General features: G+C 36.0%; 3 protein-coding genes and 1 pseudogene across 5 annotated transcripts; 2 read left to right on the forward strand and 2 right to left on the reverse strand.

The window, feature by feature from the left end:
• The first annotated feature begins 4,901 nt into the window (after positions 1 to 4,901).
• LOC104773299 (leucine--tRNA ligase, chloroplastic/mitochondrial) lies at positions 4,902 to 10,252 on the forward strand. Of its 3 annotated transcripts, none has more exons than XM_010497874.3 (20): positions 4,902 to 5,529; positions 5,712 to 5,856; positions 5,953 to 6,009; positions 6,247 to 6,366; positions 6,450 to 6,554; positions 6,667 to 6,890; positions 6,981 to 7,047; positions 7,133 to 7,287; positions 7,363 to 7,627; positions 7,708 to 7,902; positions 7,987 to 8,066; positions 8,349 to 8,411; positions 8,493 to 8,574; positions 8,653 to 8,730; positions 8,811 to 8,912; positions 8,991 to 9,163; positions 9,250 to 9,427; positions 9,500 to 9,577; positions 9,666 to 9,797; positions 9,877 to 10,252. In XM_010497874.3, the coding sequence occupies exons 1-20, from the start codon at positions 5,168 to 5,170 to the stop codon at positions 10,117 to 10,119; spliced, it is 2,904 nt and encodes a 967-aa protein (XP_010496176.2). In that variant the 5' UTR covers positions 4,902 to 5,167; the 3' UTR covers positions 10,120 to 10,252. The 3 variants fall into 3 exon arrangements, with proteins under 3 accessions (XP_010496176.2, XP_087337981.1, XP_087337982.1); XM_087481855.1 differs by having other exon boundaries at positions 5,042 to 5,529; positions 6,247 to 6,352; XM_087481856.1 differs by lacking the exons at positions 4,902 to 5,529; positions 5,712 to 5,856; positions 5,953 to 6,009; positions 6,247 to 6,366 and having other exon boundaries at positions 6,446 to 6,554; positions 6,644 to 6,890.
• On the reverse strand, positions 10,161 to 11,001 carry LOC104773298 (uncharacterized). Its single transcript, XM_010497873.3, has 3 exons — positions 10,799 to 11,001; positions 10,682 to 10,705; positions 10,161 to 10,582 (listed from the first exon to the last, which is right to left on the reverse strand). Exons 1-3 carry the CDS (start codon positions 10,983 to 10,985, stop codon positions 10,263 to 10,265), a joined length of 531 nt encoding a protein of 176 aa, XP_010496175.1. The 5' UTR covers positions 10,986 to 11,001; the 3' UTR covers positions 10,161 to 10,262.
• A 150-nt stretch (positions 11,002 to 11,151) lies between these two features.
• LOC104773300 (pentatricopeptide repeat-containing protein At4g04370) lies at positions 11,152 to 13,395 on the reverse strand. The gene is given in 2 exon segments (XM_019242625.2): positions 11,152 to 13,071; positions 13,074 to 13,395. Coding segments are annotated over 2 exon segments (2,241 nt in total). The 3' UTR covers position 11,152.
• Positions 13,396 to 13,591: 196 nt separating this feature from the next.
• LOC104773309 (putative F-box protein At5g47300 pseudogene) lies at positions 13,592 to 14,717 on the forward strand (annotated as a pseudogene).
• Positions 14,718 to 19,233: the final 4,516 nt, after the last annotated feature.

Raw genomic sequence — 19,233 nt, forward strand, 5'->3', positions numbered from 1 at the left:
TCGGTTGTGCAAATTCTAATAATATGTCTGTCGCATTTTTCCCGGCCTATTTTCATGTGACGGATCTTAAAACAAGGGTCCGGTTACTCCAAGGCCGAACAAATAATGAGTTGTACGAGTGGCCACTTCCAACATCAGTTTCTCCTACTACTCTATTCGCTTCTCCTTCTCTAAAAGCTTCTCTTCCCTCATGGCATTCCCGCTTTGGTCATCCATCTCCACCCATTTTACAATCTATTGTTTCTCAGATTTCTTTACCATGTTCTTAGTCTACAAATTAAATTTTTCCATGTTCTCATTGTTTAATCAATAAAATTCATAAAATCCCTCTTTACACAAACACTATACTCTCCCTAAAACCACTCCAATATATATATTATGATGTTTGGATGTCACCTCTTGTGTCCAATGACGGTTACAAATATTATCTTGTACTTGTGGATCATTTTATCCGCTACACATGGTTCTATCCATTGAAACAAAAATCGGAGGTCAAGCCCACGCTTATGGCTTTCAAAGCCTTGGTGGAGAATCGGTTTCAAGAACGGATAGGGACGCTTTACTCTGATAACGGTGGTGAGTTTATCGCTTTCCGCAGTTTTTTGTCGTCTCATGGAATCTCACATTTCACGTCACCACCTCACACACCTAAGCATAATTGCATATCGGAACGCAAACATCGCCATATCGTTGAGACCTGTCTCACTCTTCTCCATCAAGCTTCGGTTCCGAAACAATACTGGCCTTACGCATTTGCAACAGTGGTGTATTTGATCAATCGAATGCCAACACCAGTCCTTCACAATGTCTCCCCATATGCTAAGTTGTTCCAACAATCACCAAATTACTTGAAGCTCCGCGTGTTCGGCAGTATCTGTTTCCCATAGCTCCGTCCTTATACCACTCACAAGTTACAAGATCGCTCTCTCCTACGTGTGTTTATGGGATATTCTCTTACCCAAAGTGCTTATCTCTATCTCGATATCACTTCTGGCAGAGTCTATACCTCCAGTCATGTTCAATTCGTTGAGTCTAGCTTTCCAATTTCGTCTCCGTTTTCTCCTTCTGTGGTCACACCATCGTTGGATCCCGTATTTCCCAGCTCACCCATCCCGTAAGTCGCCGACCACTCGTCACAGCTCCAGTCGTCACAGCCCCCGGTGCCAATCCGTCACGCTGCACAGTCGACGTCTGAGTCTCCTCTCTCACCCTCGCTAACTCCCGATTGTGATATTGAGAGGGTTGACGAAGACAACAGCATGTTGGGCCGCGAAGGATCAATAGGCCCATTAAGAGATCTTGCACAGCTGAGCCCAACCATTCCTGACCCAAATCCATCAACCCCATCGTCATCTTCTCCAATATCTTCTCCGTCTCGCACCCGAGCCACATCCCCAACCACAACATTCACCACAACCTTCACCACAACCACAAAACGATCAAAATCCACCTAATCCACCAATTAACCATCATCCTATGAAACCCGACGGAAAAACAATATTGTCAAGCCAAACCCAAAACTTAGCCTCTCTGTTTTAACGTCCAAACCGTCCATTCCCACAACCGTAACCCAAGCTATGCGAGATGAGAGTTGGAGGAATGCTATGGGTGACGAGTTCAATGCACAACTACGAGCTCACACTTTCGATTTGGTTCCACCGAAACCTGGTCATAATATTATTCCCACCAAGTGGGTTTATACACTGAAATATTTACCTAATGGCTTGCTTGACAGGTACAAAGCACAAGGAATATGGTCTTGATTACTCTAAAACCTTTAGCCCGATTGTCAAGTCGGTGACGATCCATATGGTTTTACAAATGGCGGTGAGTAACTCTTGGAGCACCAAACAGCTTGATGTCAATAATGCTTTTCTCCATGGAACACTTCAGTTTTCCGTCTTCTACAACCCAAATTTCACTATTGTCCTCATGGTTACAGACACGAGATACGAGTCTAGAGTCCTGACTGAACAACACAACTGCTCCTCCGAACCAAGCAAGTGAATTCGCCAAGGCATTTATAGTTGGCATGTGAAAGTGATTAGTTGGCTCGTCAAGAAGCAGAATGTGTGGGTTGGACATTGAGATGGAGGCTAACACTACTCTAGCCTTTTCTCCTGCAGACAATCGTAAAAATGAAGAGTGATGGTGACGAGGGAGCCCAAACCTCATCAATTTCAAACGCAATGCAGCTTCTTTACACCATCTCCTTTGGTATTGGTGAGGAGGTGTGACCAAAACACAGGGAAAGATCATGTGGTGATTTGTAGGGACGGTAACAAGTCTTTAAAGCCTCTCGGACGTAGCAAACTGACCGTCGGATATGGATGGGCTCATGAGCCTAGTGAGAGGACGTGAGGCCCATTAAGGAAAGTGGGCCCATGGATTTGATTGGACATGGGGCCCACTAAAAGATGGCGGTTGGGGCGTTACAAGTGGGTTCGAGTGAGCTCACACCATCAGGGGTGACAGTCTTGGTGCGCAACGAGGACGTTGCGATCTGTTAGTGGGGGTGGATTGTGACACCCCAGTTTCAGAGACTTGCGGAGAGATTTAAAAGAATTGATTTGGACACCTATGTCATCAAAGTGCACTTATCTTTTTGGTCAAGGGTCCTGACAGAACTCCAGAGTTAAGCTTGCTTGAGCTAGAATAGTCTCAGGATGAGTGACCTTGCGGGAAGTAATTGTCAGAACTGTGCCAGTGAGGACAAAACACAGGGAAAGATCATGTGGTGATTTGTAGGGACGGTAACAAGTGTTTAATGCCTCCCGGACGTAGCAAACCGACCGTCAGATATGGATGGGTTCATGGGCCTAGTGAGAGGACGTGGGGCCCATTAAGGAAGGTGGGACCATGTGCTGGGATTGGACATGTGACACATTAAGAGGTGGCGGTTGGGACGTTACAGGAGGATAAAGAGGAAGAAGATAATCATATGGGGACTTCATCATTGGTAACTGGTCAACAAAGTGCTGAGAGTACCTGCCGATCCTCAAGTTCTGGCTTCTTCTCACTTCACCCTCAGTTGGAACTAAATCTCCCGCAAGAAAGATTCAATATACTAGACTTTACAGCTCCATGAGGCCCAAGTATCGCTACTCGTGCCCCCATATCTATGCGTACATCAACATTTGAGATACCCAAATCTGGCATGTTGATGCTAACATCGATCAACTCAACAAGAGGACAAGGGGGATCCCTTGGTTCTGGAAAATCGAGTTCCAACATATAAAAACCGTCATTCTGATCCATCCGCTAACAAAAAAAAAAGTTCAGAATTTTGTTTCCTACCTGTATATATATCAAACAAACATAAATCATATCATCACCAAGCAAGCCAATTCGATAATTTGACCCTAGCTAGCTAGCCAACAAATTAGGGTTTCTAGGTTGCCTAAATCACCACTATACACTTTTGGTTTCCGATTCCTAAATCCTTTCAACAATAGATCTAGCCAAATTTTAAGATGCCTAGAGAATAGACAAACCTTGGAGAAAATGAGGAGGAAAGCAGAAAAGATATTGTGTAAATCTATTTTTGATGAAGAAAAAAATAATATCATAAACCCTTAGGTCAATTATTATTAGCAAGAGTTGAATTTTATTTAGTATAATTTTTTATATTAGCACGAGTTGAATTTTATTTAGTATAAATTTTTCTAATTTACTTTTCATTTTTATGATAAATTGAGAACTTTTCTATTTTTTAATTTTAAAATATTTTAGTAAATTAAATATATATTAAAATCTCAAAAGCTAATTATTATGTAAATATATATTTGTTTCAAAGCTAACCACTAGCTAACATGATTTTGACACATATCAAATTTGATATTTAATACTATTATAAGAGTTTATCACAAAAAACAAATTTTTTTTTTGAAAATATTAATAACGGAAAAATATAATTACCATAAAACTGCATAAACTAACAGTTTTAAAGGAAATTATAAATATCTTATATATATATACTAGGTTTTACCTCGTGGTACACCACGAGTCTATTATTTTGTTGATATGATACTGTAATAGTTTAGTGTGGTGATTATAGTTGATGATGAATTGCATCTATATATATACTGTTAACGGTTGTAGATAAGTTTTGTATAAACTCTTGATTCGCAAGTTGAGAATATACATTTTATGATTTGGTTAGTTATGATTTAGGAATGAATGATATGTCATATTCTTATTTTGATTCTCAATTGATATTATTGGATTAATAGTGTACATTTAAAGCTAATAAGAACTTAGCAAATATGTAATCGTTTATTAAACAAAAATTAGATATTTCCTAAGATATATTCATCTTAAATTAGTTGCTATATTATAAGAATATGATTACAGAATTTGTGTTATCAATTCTTTTTGTCAAACTCAGCAAAAAAAATTCGGCATGTAAATTAGATCTTTCCTAGGATACAATGGGTATTATTTAGCACTAATTAGATGTAAATAAGTACGCTATAGATTAAAAACCGGCCCAAAATATTCGGTAATTTTAAGGAGAATCCGGATAATTGAATCGGTTATAATTTTAGTTAAAAATCTCACCCGAAATTGACAAAAAGCCAAAAAGTGATGACACCCTATTGTATTTTAAAAATGTATTTCGAGCTCTATATGTGGATATACTTGTTTGGTGAGAAATATCCTAAGAAAAATTTTAAAATATATATATCTGTTTATAAAAATTCAAATCACATCATATGCTGAAAATAATTAAATATAATGAAAATAATCACATCATAATCTAAAATTTTATTAACTTTATGTATTAAATAATAATTAAAATAATTAAATATAAGATTAAATAAAAGTGCAAGGAAAATTATATTGTAATCTAATATATTGATTTAAATTAGGTAGATAATTTTTAGGAAATTAATATTATCAGGAAATGATTATGTTTGGTTGTAAGGATTTTAAAGAATTTAACTGAGAATTATTTGAATACGAAGATAAGAGAGAATGATATAAAACTGTAATTCCAAAATGTTAAGATAGATTTAGGAGTTAGACCAAAATCTATAACAACACGATATTGTTGATAAAACGGTGTCGCGTCGGTAATCTTCGTTTCAACTGATCTCAAAGGTTCAAAAGAGCAGACACGTATCTCAATTATCCATCCACTGAAACATTCGTCTCTGGCAAAAAAATGAGCTCTCATCAAATCCTCCAATTTCGGTCTGACCCGTTTGTGCTGTCACACTGTTGCCCCCATACACTCCTCACCAGCTCTCTCACACTCCATTCTCCACTAAAGCAGCCTTTTCCCGGTCTCCGTTTCCGTTGGCGTCGCTCTAATCACACCGGAGTCAGGAATTCAACGACGCCTGAGTCTCATGGTAGCAAAAAAGAAGCTTTGACGTCGATTGAATTGAAAAGGGTCTATCCTTTTCACGAAATTGAGCGCAAGTGGCAACGCTATTGGGAAGATAACCGCACTTTCCGAACACCAGACGATGTCGATACTTCGAAACCTAAGTTCTACGTTCTCGACATGTTTCCATATCCAAGGTCTCTTCTTTTTTTCATTAATTTTGTAGAAAAGTTCACAAACTTAGCTAATTGAGAAGCTGTTTCAGCATAAAGTTGTGGTTTTTTTCAGAAGTTTCAATAAAGTTTAGTAGCATCCTTGGATTTGGGTTTTATGGAAAAATATTAATGTTTGTGTGTATGTGTTGTGGTTTGTGCTTCAGTGGAGCAGGATTACATGTGGGGCATCCATTGGGTTATACAGCAACTGATATATTAGCGAGGCTTAGGCGTATGCAAGGTTACAATGTTTTGCATCCTATGGGATGGGATGCTTTTGGATTGCCTGCAGAACAATACGCTATTGAGGTTCATTTTTTTTTATTGTTTCTGTAATAATGATGAATGCTTTTGTTGATAAACTGTTACAAGTCCTTTTTTGGTTTTTTGTTATCTGCATTGCAGACAGGAACCCATCCGAAAACTACAACATTGAAGAACATTGACCGCTTTCGTTTACAGGTGATGTTATTTCTTTCAATGTAGCATCAGCCTAGTAATGTTGTGTTATCGGTTGGGTTGTGAAAAATGTATGCTTGTTTCATGGTTTAGGATCACTGATCCTTGAAGATTATGCGAAAGGATCTTTAGTAATGTGTAGATGTAATTAAAGCCGTTACTTTGGACTGTTTTTCTTAAGGTTTTACCATGGGGGTAAAGAGGGACCTCAATGAATGTGGTTCTTTTGTTTGTTTACAGCTCAAATCACTTGGCTTCTCGTATGATTGGGACCGTGAACTTTCTACAACAGAGCCGGACTATTATAAATGGACACAATGGATCTTTCTTCAGCTTTATAAGAGAGGTTTGGCATATCAGGTCAAGAAAATCATTGTCTAGTTCACAAGTTAAAAACTGTGCATTTGTGTATAGACAAGTTCGTTGAAAGATTGTAAATTCAGGCTGAAGTACCCGTCAACTGGTGCCCGGCTCTTGGTACTGTTTTGGCCAATGAGGAAGTGGTGGATGGTGTTAGTGAGCGTGGTGGTCACCCAGTTATAAGAAAGGTAATATCTTTTACCATCTGGGAATATGTTTTTTTCCCTCTTCCGAAATCTGTATTCCTCTGTTTTGAAAGTTCTCATGAATTTTACAGTGACATTGTTTATTACCAAGCAGCCGATGAGGCAATGGATGCTGAAGATTACTGCGTATGCTGATCGTCTTCTAGAAGATTTAGATGACCTTGAGTGGCCTGAAAGTATAAAGGAAATGCAGAGAAACTGGATTGGAAGATCTGAAGGAGCTGAATTGAACTTTTCAATTCTTAATGGCGAAGGCCAAGAAACTGACAAAAAGATTACAGTTTACACCACGAGGCCTGATACACTTTTTGGAGCAACGTATGTTTACACGGATTAATCACATTTTATGATTCGAATCCAAATTCTTGATTTTAATTGCTTTATAATGATCTGTTCTTCCATTCGCAGTTACATGGTTGTGGCACCAGAGCATCATTTATTGTCTTACTTTGTAACCTCAGATCAGAAACAACAAGTACGTTTCTTTTTCATTTCTTTCGATCTCATTATACAATTTGCCTTTCATATGATTATCATGAGTCCTCCTTTGATGGTTACAGGTTGAGGAATACAAAGATTTTGCTTCGAGGAAAAGTGACCTTGAAAGAACAGAACTTCAGAAGGAAAAGACTGGTGTATTCACGGGATGTTATGCGAAAAATCCAGCTAATGGGGATGCTGTTCCCATTTGGGTAGCTGACTATGTTCTAGCAAGGTAAGTTTGGTCTAACTATTTACATTGCTTTAAATTGAATATGTGTGAAACAGATGACTTAGTTATATGTGACAGTTATGGAACTGGAGCAATCATGGCAGTCCCAGCTCATGATACTCGAGATAATGAGTTTGCGTTGAAGTATAACATTCCGATCAAGTGGGTTGTGAAAAATGAGGCAGCTTCATGCGATGATGCCAAGCAAGTTTATCCCGGATTAGGCATGATTGAAAACTCATCAAGTTTAGAAACAGGACTTGACATAAATCAACTATCTAGCAAAGAAGCTGCTTTGAAAGTTACTGAATGGGCTGAGAGAACCGGCAATGGAAATAAAAAGGTTCGCCTTGATGTCTTTCTCATTTGGATTATGTACATACTTTTCATCTTTGATGCTTACTCAAAAAGCTTTTTTGGCAGGTAAATTACAAGTTGAGAGATTGGCTATTTGCACGGCAGCGTTACTGGGGTGAACCTATCCCAATCTTAATTTTGGATGAATCTGGTGAAACTATTGCGGTTTCAGAATCTGAACTGCCACTCACTTTGCCTGAGCTAAATGATTTTACTCCCACTGGAACAGGGGAACCACCACTGTCAAAAGCAGTTTCATGGGTATGTTTTGCAGTTAATGTGATTAGTTTCTGGATACATAAAATGTCACTTTACATTTTTGGTTACGATCGAATGTCTTTGCAGGTAAACACTGTAGATTCTACAACAGAAAAACCTGCCAAAAGAGAAACAAGCACTATGCCACAATGGGCTGGCTCTTGCTGGTAAATGTTTAATAATAAGCTCTTTGTTACCCTTATATGATAAATGTTGATTCTTGTATATAATTTCCACGTTACACGAAATGTATCTACCAATTGGGAATCCTTGATGCTCTCTACTAGTGATGGTTCTAGGATAGGCTAAGCCGAAATGGATGGATCTATAACCTTGTTGAATATATTACCAAAAGTGTTGTAGATAGATGTTGAGTTTTACAGTGAGAAACTAAACAAAATATACCTGATTTGCTTTATTGTTTATTCATGATATTCCCTTTTCTCCAGGTACTATCTGAGATTCATGGACCCGAAAAACACTGAAGCATTAGTTGACAAGGAAAAAGAAAAGTGAGAGCCTTTTACAAAAAAGCATTAGTTAAACCATTCCATTTCAGTAAAATTTTCTTCCAATTACCTTTCTTGTGGCAGATATTGGAGCCCAGTAGATGTATATGTTGGTGGTGCTGAACATGCTGTTTTACACTTACTATACTCGAGGTTTTGGCACAAGGTGTGTGTCCTTTGAATGCTATCTTTCTTTTAGCTATCTCGTGATCCAACCGTAAGCTCTATTGCTGCATCATCACAGGTACTTTATGACATTGGTGTTGTGTCGACAAAAGAACCCTTCAAGTGTGTAATTAATCAAGGAATCATCCTTGGGGAAGTAAGTTTGTATTTTGCCCCACCTTTTTCAGTTTCACAAATCCCGTTGAATCTTTACTTCTTAATAGTGTTACGTTGCAGGTCCAGTATACAGCGTGGAAAGACCAAGAAGGAAATTATGTAACTGCAGATACGGAAGAACGGTTAAATGAACATCAACAAGTGACAATCCCGGAAGAAAGAGTATGAATCTTCTTTAGTATGCAACAAAACTGATAGGTTCTTCGGTTTGTTTTAACCTTATGATCTTTAATGGTCTAGGTTATGAAGTCCGGAGATCATTTTGTTCTGAAGGAAGAGCCTAGCATTCGTCTGATTCCAAGAGCTTATAAAATGAGCAAAAGTAGAGGAAATGTCGTAAATCCTGATGATGTTGTGTTAGAGTATGGTGCAGATTCTCTACGTTTGTACGAGATGTTCATGGGACCATTTAGGTAAACTTCAATCCCCTTATTTTTTTCTTCAGGTTTTAATTAATACTTTCTCAGTGATTATATTTTCCTGCATTTCCTTCTACTAGGGACTCAAAAACTTGGAACACGAGTGGGATTGAAGGTGTGCATCGTTTCTTGGCAAGAACATGGAGACTAGTCATCGGTTTGCCTCAGTCTGACGGTTCTTTCAAAGATGGAACCATAGTGACTGATGATGAACCGACCCTTGAACAACTCCGAACTCTTCATAAATGCATAGCTAAGGTCATCTCATTTCCCAAAATGATCCCTTTGCGGTTTGAATACATGTTACTTATTGATATGTAAACTTTGCAGGTGACAGAGGAAATTGAGAGTACACGATTCAACACAGGAATTTCAGGAATGATGGAGTTTGTTAATGCGGCATATAAGGTTAAATCTTAAACTCTTATATCACTCAGCTTTGTATTTTTGCTTTAAAAGTACTGATCTTTTCTCTGGTTTCTTCTTATTTTGACAGTGGAATAATCAACCTAGAGGAATCATTGAGCCTTTTGTTCTTTTGCTCTCACCTTACGCACCTCACATGGCTGAAGAGCTTTGGTCACGGTTAGGCCATCTGAATTCTCTGGCGTATGAAAGCTACCCTAAGGTAGAGATTGTAAACAGAACATGTAAACACAACAGTGGATAGTGTTTTTGTGGTACTGACTGTATTGGTCCTTATGCAGGCAAACCCGGATTACCTAAAGAACACAACTATCGTTCTTCCAGTTCAGATAAACGGCAAGACAAGAGGCACTATAGAGGTTGAAGAAGGATGTTCTGAAGATGATGCTTTTGTTCTTGCTTCACAGGAAGAGAAACTCAGGAAATATCTAGACGGACAGTCAATCAAGAAGCGAATCTATGTGCCTGGGAAGATCCTTAACGTTATCCTAGACCGTACTAATGTCAAGGTCACTACAAAGTAGGATTTAGAAAGAAAAAAGGAACAATTACAGAACCTGTCAAATGAACAAAATTTTTATCTTGGGTTAACTCAAAATCTCTTTTGAATAGTTTCCATCATATAGAAGAAAAAAAAAAAAATCTTTTAGAAGCAAAGGATCTGTTCTTAGAGAACATCAGACGCAACAGTTGCTTCTTTCCATCCTCTTTGCCGAGCTCGAAGCTCCCACATGTAAGATAGTCTTCTCTGTCCATCTAGAGTTGCCTCTGCTTTCTCTCTTGCTAGCTCACATGTTTCCATCCCCATACTGCATTTATCAGCTTCTTTTTGATACTGAGAAGCCGCTTTCTTAGCATCTAGCAGCAACCTATCTGCACGCCATTCGTCTTCTTGAGCTTGTGCTTCTCTTAGCTTCAGCTCTTCAGCTACCATTTCAGTGAAACTACTCTCGTTCTCTTCACTCCCTTCCCCGTGCCGCATGCAATCTTGGCAATAAAACAAGGACCAACAAAATTGCACAAGAGATCTGCAACAGTTCAGCAATTATACTATATAGAAAAACTTATTGCCAGAAATATGCTCACCCAAGAAACTGTGATTGCTCAATCCTGCAGAAGAAACATAGAATTAAACGCATCAAAATTTGGGTTTGTGACCAAAGGGAAAGAAGAAGGAAGGACAATGATAATGATGATGATTACCGTCGGGGATGGAGAGGAGAGGTTGAGAAGAACAGTCACAGTCACAAGGAGGGCAAGAGGAGTGGAAAGAATCTGCAATGGTCTCGTTGAGATGCCAATACAGAGAGGGTCCTGCAATGTAGGCGACAATACATAGTCCCATTACCCCTGTTACCAGCTTCGCCGTCTTCTTCTGCCTTCTGGTCATCTCTCTATTTCTTTCTCTCTGCAAATTAATGGTGTCTTCTTTTTTGTTTGAATCTTAGAAGATTCTCAGTAACTGATCACCTTGACATCTCCCCAAGTATTGGATCCCTTCCAAAGTTCTCGCACTTTAAGATCCTATTTTTAGTAAATGCTCTGCAAATATATAATTTACGACATAATTATGTTGGACACTTGAGCCGTGGTTACATTATTAGATTGATCACATAGATTCTTTGAACCAAACTGCATCATTTCCCTGCTAAGAAGTTTTAACAGAGACACTGTTTCATTTGAATGTGAAGTATGATTCATGAAAAATGTAATGGTTTTCCTGTTTATCTCGATTTTGCTCCATCCCGGGAGCTTTTTCAGACCGAGAGACCTCATCTGATTCCATGATTCACTCACCTCGTCCCATCTCTTCATCGCAGCAAAAGAATGCCCAAGTCTAACGTAATGTCCAGCGTCCACTGGCTTCAACTCAATCATATCCTGACAAATTATATCTTCGACCTCTGTTATCCCATTTGCACGGCAAGCATCCAGTATTATACCCAAGACATCGATCGAAGGTTTCATAAAATTCTCTTTCTAGAACTTGAACGCATCTTCTACTCTTTTAGCTCTACATAGAAGATCAACCACACAGGCAAGGTGTTCGTAATTCGCTTCAACACCAAAATCTCTAACCATTGAACTGAATATTTTCAAACCTTGCTGAACCATTCCATTATGGCTGCAAGATGAGAGAACCGCAAGAAATATCACGTGGTTCGGCTCCATTCCAGAGCGAAGAAACTCAGAGTAAATTTCTAAAGCAATATCCCCTTTACCATGAAAACCATACCCTGCAATGAGTGTGCCCCATGAAACAACATCTTTCCTTGAAATCGAATTGAAACACCTCTGTGCAGCTTCTAAGTAGCCACATTTCGAATACATATCAACCAGAGCCGTATCAACCAAGGAACATGGGCTGATGAAGCTTCTGATTACAATACAGTGGATCAGTCTCCCTACTGGGAGAGCTCCAGAAGACGAACAGGCTTGTAAAAGCGAGACAACTGTCAATGAATCAACTCGTTGCACGGTTCTGAACTTCATTTCTTCAAACGATAACAAAGCCTTACACAGATCTCCGTTCTGGGCATATCCAGAGATAATCGCATTCCACGAAACTAAGTCTCTTTCTTTCATCTGTTCAAAAATAATTAAACTTTTATCCATATGACCGCACTTTGTATACATTGTGACAAGAGAGTTCAACGCAGGGGTGTCTAGTGTATATCCTTGCCTCAGTATATAACCATGGACTGAAGCGCCGAGATCAAACGAACCTAAGTGAGCACAAGATGCTACAACACTAGCTATTGCTTCACTCGACAGATCTGATCCTGAATTTAACATTTCCGAAAAAATAACCAGTGCCTTCTCCGCTCTACCCAACCGCATAAGTCCTGATATCATGACTGTCCAGCAAACAACATCCTTATCAGGAATGGTTTCGAGAATTCGATATGAAGCTTCCTCCTCTCCACACTTTAAGTACATAGTTATCAATGCCGTCCTGAGATGCATCTCAACATCAAAACCAGTTTTTACAATTTGGCAGTGCAACATTCTTCCCACATCGAGATCACACATTGTTCCACTCACTGAAAGTGATGCTCCAAATGTCTGCTGATCAGGTCTTAAACCAAAATCACTCATTCTGTAAAAAAGTTTCAATATTTCAGTCATATCACCAACAAAAGCAAATCCTGAAACCATTGTGTTCCATGAAACGATATCTCGTTGCTCCATCTGATCAAACAAATCCTTAGCATCTCCAACACGGTCACACTTGCAATACAAATTCAAGATAGAGTTCATCGCAGCTATATCAGAATCAAACCCATACACAACCCCAAAGGCATGTAAACACTGTAACTGCGTAATCTCCGAAACCCCACTAAGCAATTCCAACAACGTAACCGGACTCGGACTTATCCCCTGAAATCTCATCTCGTTAACCAACGAACACGCTTCTCTAACAATCCCGGCGCGTGAGTAACACCCAATTATAGCAGTCCAGTGTACCACATCTCACGCATTTCGTCGAACACTTTCCGAGCATAACCCAAAACGCCGAATTTTGCATAGAGATTGACCAATGAAGACGAGATGTAGAAATCGGAAGAGAACCCATTAACGAGAACTTGCTGATGAATCGATAGACCGCAAGAGAAGAGCTGAAGAGAAGCACAAGCTTTGAGAAGACTCGGGAAACTAAAAGTATCAGGTAAGATTCTATCGGCGAGCATGGAACAGAACGTGGAGAGAACTTGCTTGTAATCGCCATGAGATGAGAAATGGTTAATGAGTGAGTTGAAGTACTTGGTGGAGTTCAACACAGACGAAGGCCTGATCATAGCTCCATGGTTTTGATCAAAACGTGAACGAGGAAGAAGAAGAAGATATGTTGAATTGCGTAGTGGTTTACTTATCATGTTTATTATATTAAACCGAACCAAGAATTAAATCTTTACTATATGTACGTATACGAGTCATACAGAGGTAATGTAACTAAAACCCTAATTAAAAAAAAACAAAACCGCACCTATGACGATGTCGGAGCTTCCAGGGGATGTAGTAGAGAAGATACTCTGTCACGTTCCGGCCGCATTTCTCAATAGGTTACGATTTACTTGCAAAAGATGGAATCGTTTATTCGACGATCCAAGATTCGTAAGAAAGCACTTCGATAAAGCCGTAAGAGTAAGACAGTTGATGACAAAGGAATTAAAGATTTGTTCGATGAACGTTAATCACCATGGAGTTTTATCTATAGATGTAACAGGTGAACTTAACCTAATCAATCGTCATCCTAATTTAAGAATAGCTGATATGTCTAACGTTTTTCACTACGATGGTTTATTGTTATACACCATCAAAGATATATAACACTAGTCTCGTTGTTTGGAACCCATGTACTAGTCAAACCAAGTGGATCCCAGCCAAAGATCCTTACAAGACATGCTACGGCACCTTTGCTCTCGGATCGTACCAAGACAAGAAATCCGGATATAATAGCTACAAAATATTGAGCTATGATAATGGTACTGAAACCAAGACGAAAAAATTCTCAGTTTATGAGTTTAAGTCGAATTCATGGAAGATTCTTGACGTGACTTTGGATTTTTACTTGATCCGTATTGATACCCGCGTGTCGTTTAAGGGAAAGACTTACTGGTTTGCGGTGGATAAGAAAGAGAACCACCACGCCATATTCTTACTCAGTTTTGATTACACAACGGAGAGATTTGGACGTATGATTAATCTTCCATATCAGCTTTCTCGATATATTTCTTGGACTGATATGGCTCTCTCCGTTGTTAGAGACGAAAAACTCTTCGTGGTAATACAGCTCACAAATACATCAAGGACAGAAGTATGGGTGACTAATAAGATTGATGAGACTAAAGTGGTACCGTGGAGCATGGTCATGGCAGTGGATCACTCCAGAGAATATACTATGTGTGGAGTAAGGTTTCTTGTCGACGAAGAGAAGAAATTCGTCGTGTGTTTTGATTGGAAAAGTTTGGTCAAGGACGGCGAGATTCACTACGAAAACATGGTACACATAATTAAGGAGAATAATAAAGTTACAAAAGTGGATTTTGCAGCACCTACAATATTTATACATTGGCCACAACTGTTTAATTATGTTCCAAGTTTGGTTCAAATCCAGTGACCAGCTGGAGGACTGGAGGAGGGAAGGATATATAAAGAGATAATTATTACTCTTTTGTATTTTTTTATAATTTATTTTGGTAGTTTTATTTTTTAATGTTTCACTTTGGAAGTTTTATTATTTAATGTTAAATCCATGTTTGGTTAAGATGCTACAGTTTTTTTCATGGTTCATTATAAATCCTCAATCATTTTGCTGATTTTTGTTACAAATTGCTTTAAGATTTATGCTTTTTTTTAATGACCTGAATAGGCAACTTGTTTTATGAAAATTAAAGAAGGTTAACTTCCAATGTAATTGCTTTGTTGATTTAGTAAACATAGCATGAGAAACAATGGCGAAAAGATATTGCTCTCTACTCAGACCAGGTAGTCACGTACGTAACTATCATGTCTTCTCCATTTATTCTAAAATTACACGACCAATTCTGATTATGATCAGCACATATATCATCAATGTATGCTTGTTGCGAAAATGAAAATTTCGAGATATCAAAAGCAATTGATTAATTATCTATGTACTGCTTTTTTTTTTTAATATTGGTTCAGAAGCTATTTTGTTCATTTTATAATAGTTTTCGTCCAATCAAGTTTTCTGAATGGTAAGTCTCTATTTAACATTTTTTTTTAAAATAGTTTACAGCTCCAATTATAATGTTGTAAACATTGAACGAAAACAAATTTGGCTCCAGAAATAGGAGCTTTAAACTAGGTTTAAAAACTAATTATATTACATACATATTTTGGGTCTACGTTCTAAAAATATATACAAATCTTGGCACATAATATTTTTGCAAAAAAAAAAGTTGTTGTTTTATAAAAGCTTATGAATTTCTCACCTCAATTGGCCATATTTGTCACCACTGGGACCGTCATATTGGTCAAAGCTTATATATATCTTTTTTTTTTTTTTTTTTGAACAACTGTTATTTTTTTTAATACTATATATATTTCTAACTTCTTAACAAGTTTTTTATAGTCGAGGTTATAGTTTATAGCCAAATCAATTTCATGAGTCATGCATCATGATAGTTGGCATGCTTCCTCCGGCGTTCAGTTTGCCGCATAAATAATGGAATAATAATAATAATAATAATAATAATAATAATAATAATAATAATAATAATAGTAATAATAATAATAATCTATACTAATAAAAAGTAGGAGCTATAAGCTCCTAAAGACATCCACATATGATTTTAAACCTCCAATTATAATTAAACACTTCACTAATTAATATTTTTTAAAATCTCCAGAATTTTCTATATTAAGAATTATTTTAAAAAACCAATCAGGATTTGACATGTCATTCATTAACATTTTTTAAATTTCCATAATTTTTTAGAAAAAGGAAAATTTTAAATATATGAAAATAAAAGAACTATGCACAATATCCCACATCGACTAGAAAATTTTTAGACAATGGTTCAGAACCAGTATAAATAAGATTAATATGCTTTCAACAACGAATGAACATGAAAGCTTGATTTATCAGGCGTCCAAGTTTAAAAGTTTATTCGGTTTGATCCGGTTTTTTATTTGATCAAATTAAAGCTTTAAAAAGTTTCAAAAAAATAAATTATCATTTTTAAAATTTTTAAAAGTTTTAATATTATAAATATTGAAACTTTTAAAAGTTCTTAGCTTTTAAAAAGTTTTTAAATATTATAATTTTTAAATTTTGAAAGTTCAAAATATTATAAATATTGAAACTTTTTAAAAGTTTAAATATTATAAATATTGAAACTTTTAAAAGTTTAAAATATTATAAATATTTATGTAAAATATAAATTATCTTATTTTTCTACATTCGTGCTTTTTATTTCTTATGAGCTGTAAAACATATTTTTGTGTATGATTTTATAGATAAGTTGATATTTTTCATTAATTTTTTATTTTTTATCTTATTTTTTATTTTTATGAGAAAAGAAATGATTTTGTTTTTGGAGTTTGATGCAATAACAAGTTGTGTGGTAGTCTCAAAAAAAGGTTTTTTAGTGGAAGAAAGTGAAGAAGTTGACGAGGATGAAGAAGAAAAAGATTATAGCGAAGAACTAGACGGTAAAAGTAATGATAACGATTATCACAAAAATTGACAATAGAAATGACAAGAAAGAATATGAAGAATAAGAAAACATTAAATAAAAACACGAAAACATAGGTGGTAGCCATCAGTTAAATATGAAAACGAATTAAATTCATGATGATAAAATTGTTTTGTTTTTCTAGTGGTTAAAGAAATGGTTTAGGATATGTGAGGTCATCAGTTTAATTCGCCTCGCTTGGATGTCGAGTTAAATTCATGATTTTTTCTTATCAGATTTGATTTTATAACACAACTAATTTTTATATTTCAAAAAATTGTGTATCTGAAATTTAGCTTTTTCCTTAATACTAATTTTAATTTTTTTATAAGATAATATTTTACTATCATCATCAATTATATATAGTTTTCATCAAAATATATCAAATATACCCACGCGTAGCGTGAGTTCAAAACCTAGTAATAATAATAATAATAAGCAAATCGCCAAATGTATAAGATTTTAATATAGTTATTTACTATTTTAATTTCCTACATACACTACTTTTTTCTTTAAAAATCATTAGGTCTGGATTCAATGTTCAACTAATGCAAACAATATTTTTTTGTATAAGAAACTGAGTTTTGTCGGGGAAAAGATAAAACACACTGAATACGCTAAACACGTATTTATAAACTAGCAAACACACCTATATGTTACTCATCTGATAGATAATCCGCATTGAAGTCCCATTGGCTTGTTAAACTAATGAATGTTACGACTGGAAAAAAAGTTGTGCCCCAATAGAATTGGTTACAGACAGGATCGTAGTAGAGATTTTGTATTTAGGACGTGCATGGTCGGTCGGTCTAATCCATATATGACCATTGGCAAGTTATGCTAAAGTTAGATTACAATTTACAGCCCATAAAAAGATGTTATTATATGGATTAGACCGACCATATAGAGATTTCAAGTCTTGCTCTTGTATCAGAAAGTTAGCTACAATATCTGACCTGCATAACCAAGAGTCGGAATTTTATAATCATTAACTAGTTTAGAGTTCATCCCAAATTTTCTCGGGTTTTAAGGAAAAATAACGTTAGAAGTTTAAACTAGGTGACCAAAAAAAAAAAAAAAAAGAAGTTTAAACTAAAAAGAATGATATATATGTTTCTATAATCATTATATTCTAGGAATTATAAAGAGAGAAGTTATTCGTCTTAAACTCTCAAGGCTGAGAAGTCAAAGAGTGATCGGGTCCGACGGTGTGATTAGTCAACAAGTTTACCGGTAAGCATCACTTTTATTTATAGAAAACTCACCGATCAGAAATGTGTGAGGTATTCTACTTGACTTAGCACAACCATTATATCTTAGGAATTAAACTAATTGTCAAAAAGTTTATGATATTTAAGTCTTTAAATTAATTGTAGAAACGTTTATGCTCACTTTTTTGGGTCATTTTTTTCCCATTCACCTGGCTACATTAGTTTTTGGTGTTAATGTCATGTTTTGATTCAGAATACGATTAAAACATATGTTTTGCTAATTTCAAATTCAAATTACTGTAAAACATATTGTTGAATCGGCTTGGTTTTTTGTTTTCTTCATTAAAGAATCTGGAATTGAAATCAAGATTATCCTTGAAATACTTAATTTTGTTTAGATTTTAGTTGAAAATCCATGAACTAATAAAGTCTATTATATAAGACTTCAACATATATAGACTAGTCTCTCGATTAATATGATGAATCTTTCAGCTGTTAAATTGTTTATATTTTGATATGTATATACACACATGTTTGTACATACAATGTATCGAGTCTTAACAAAATTCAACAAAAAATGTCGTACATGTTTTGAGTTTATGTGATTTATTTAACAGACATTAAATAGAAACAAAGCTTCTAATAATTTCAATCACGTGGGAAGCGGCGTTTGAATTGCGATCGGTGAGATTCATTTCTATTTTCTGATCTATTAATTATATGAACAAGTCAAAAGTCTTTCTTATTGAAAAATGGAAAAAGAAAATATACTAATTTAGTCCAATAAATAGTGAAATCAATATGTCATCTATTATCTATAAAAAGAATTAGTTACAAAGAATTCTTCCCTAAAAATAGCCTTTTTTTTTTCTCTTCTCCAAAGCTCATATATTGACTTGATCAACCAATGATTCAAAGTTTTTACTAATTAAGATAAAGTCTTTGAACAAATTTGGTAGATTCAAGTGCTTTTTTTAGAAAACAATATTTAGGTACAGGTTTTGCAGTAGACTAGATTAGACAGTTTTGTTTTTCCTAATCATAATCCACATGTGTCTAACTAAACCCTTTTGACAAAATTGAAAAAAAAAGTCCACATAACAATACACACTTACCTATTTAAAATACTACAACAACTCGATACTATTATTCAGATATTTCTCATTGTTCAACAGTGCAAGTATAATTAAAATACTCCCTTTTCATTTCTGTTTGATAGTAA

The sequence above is a fragment of the Camelina sativa genome, chromosome 13, assembly GCF_030686135.1.
Source record: "Camelina sativa cultivar CO46 ecotype springtype chromosome 13, ASM3068613v1".
Lineage (NCBI taxonomy): Eukaryota > Viridiplantae > Streptophyta > Magnoliopsida > Brassicales > Brassicaceae > Camelina > Camelina sativa.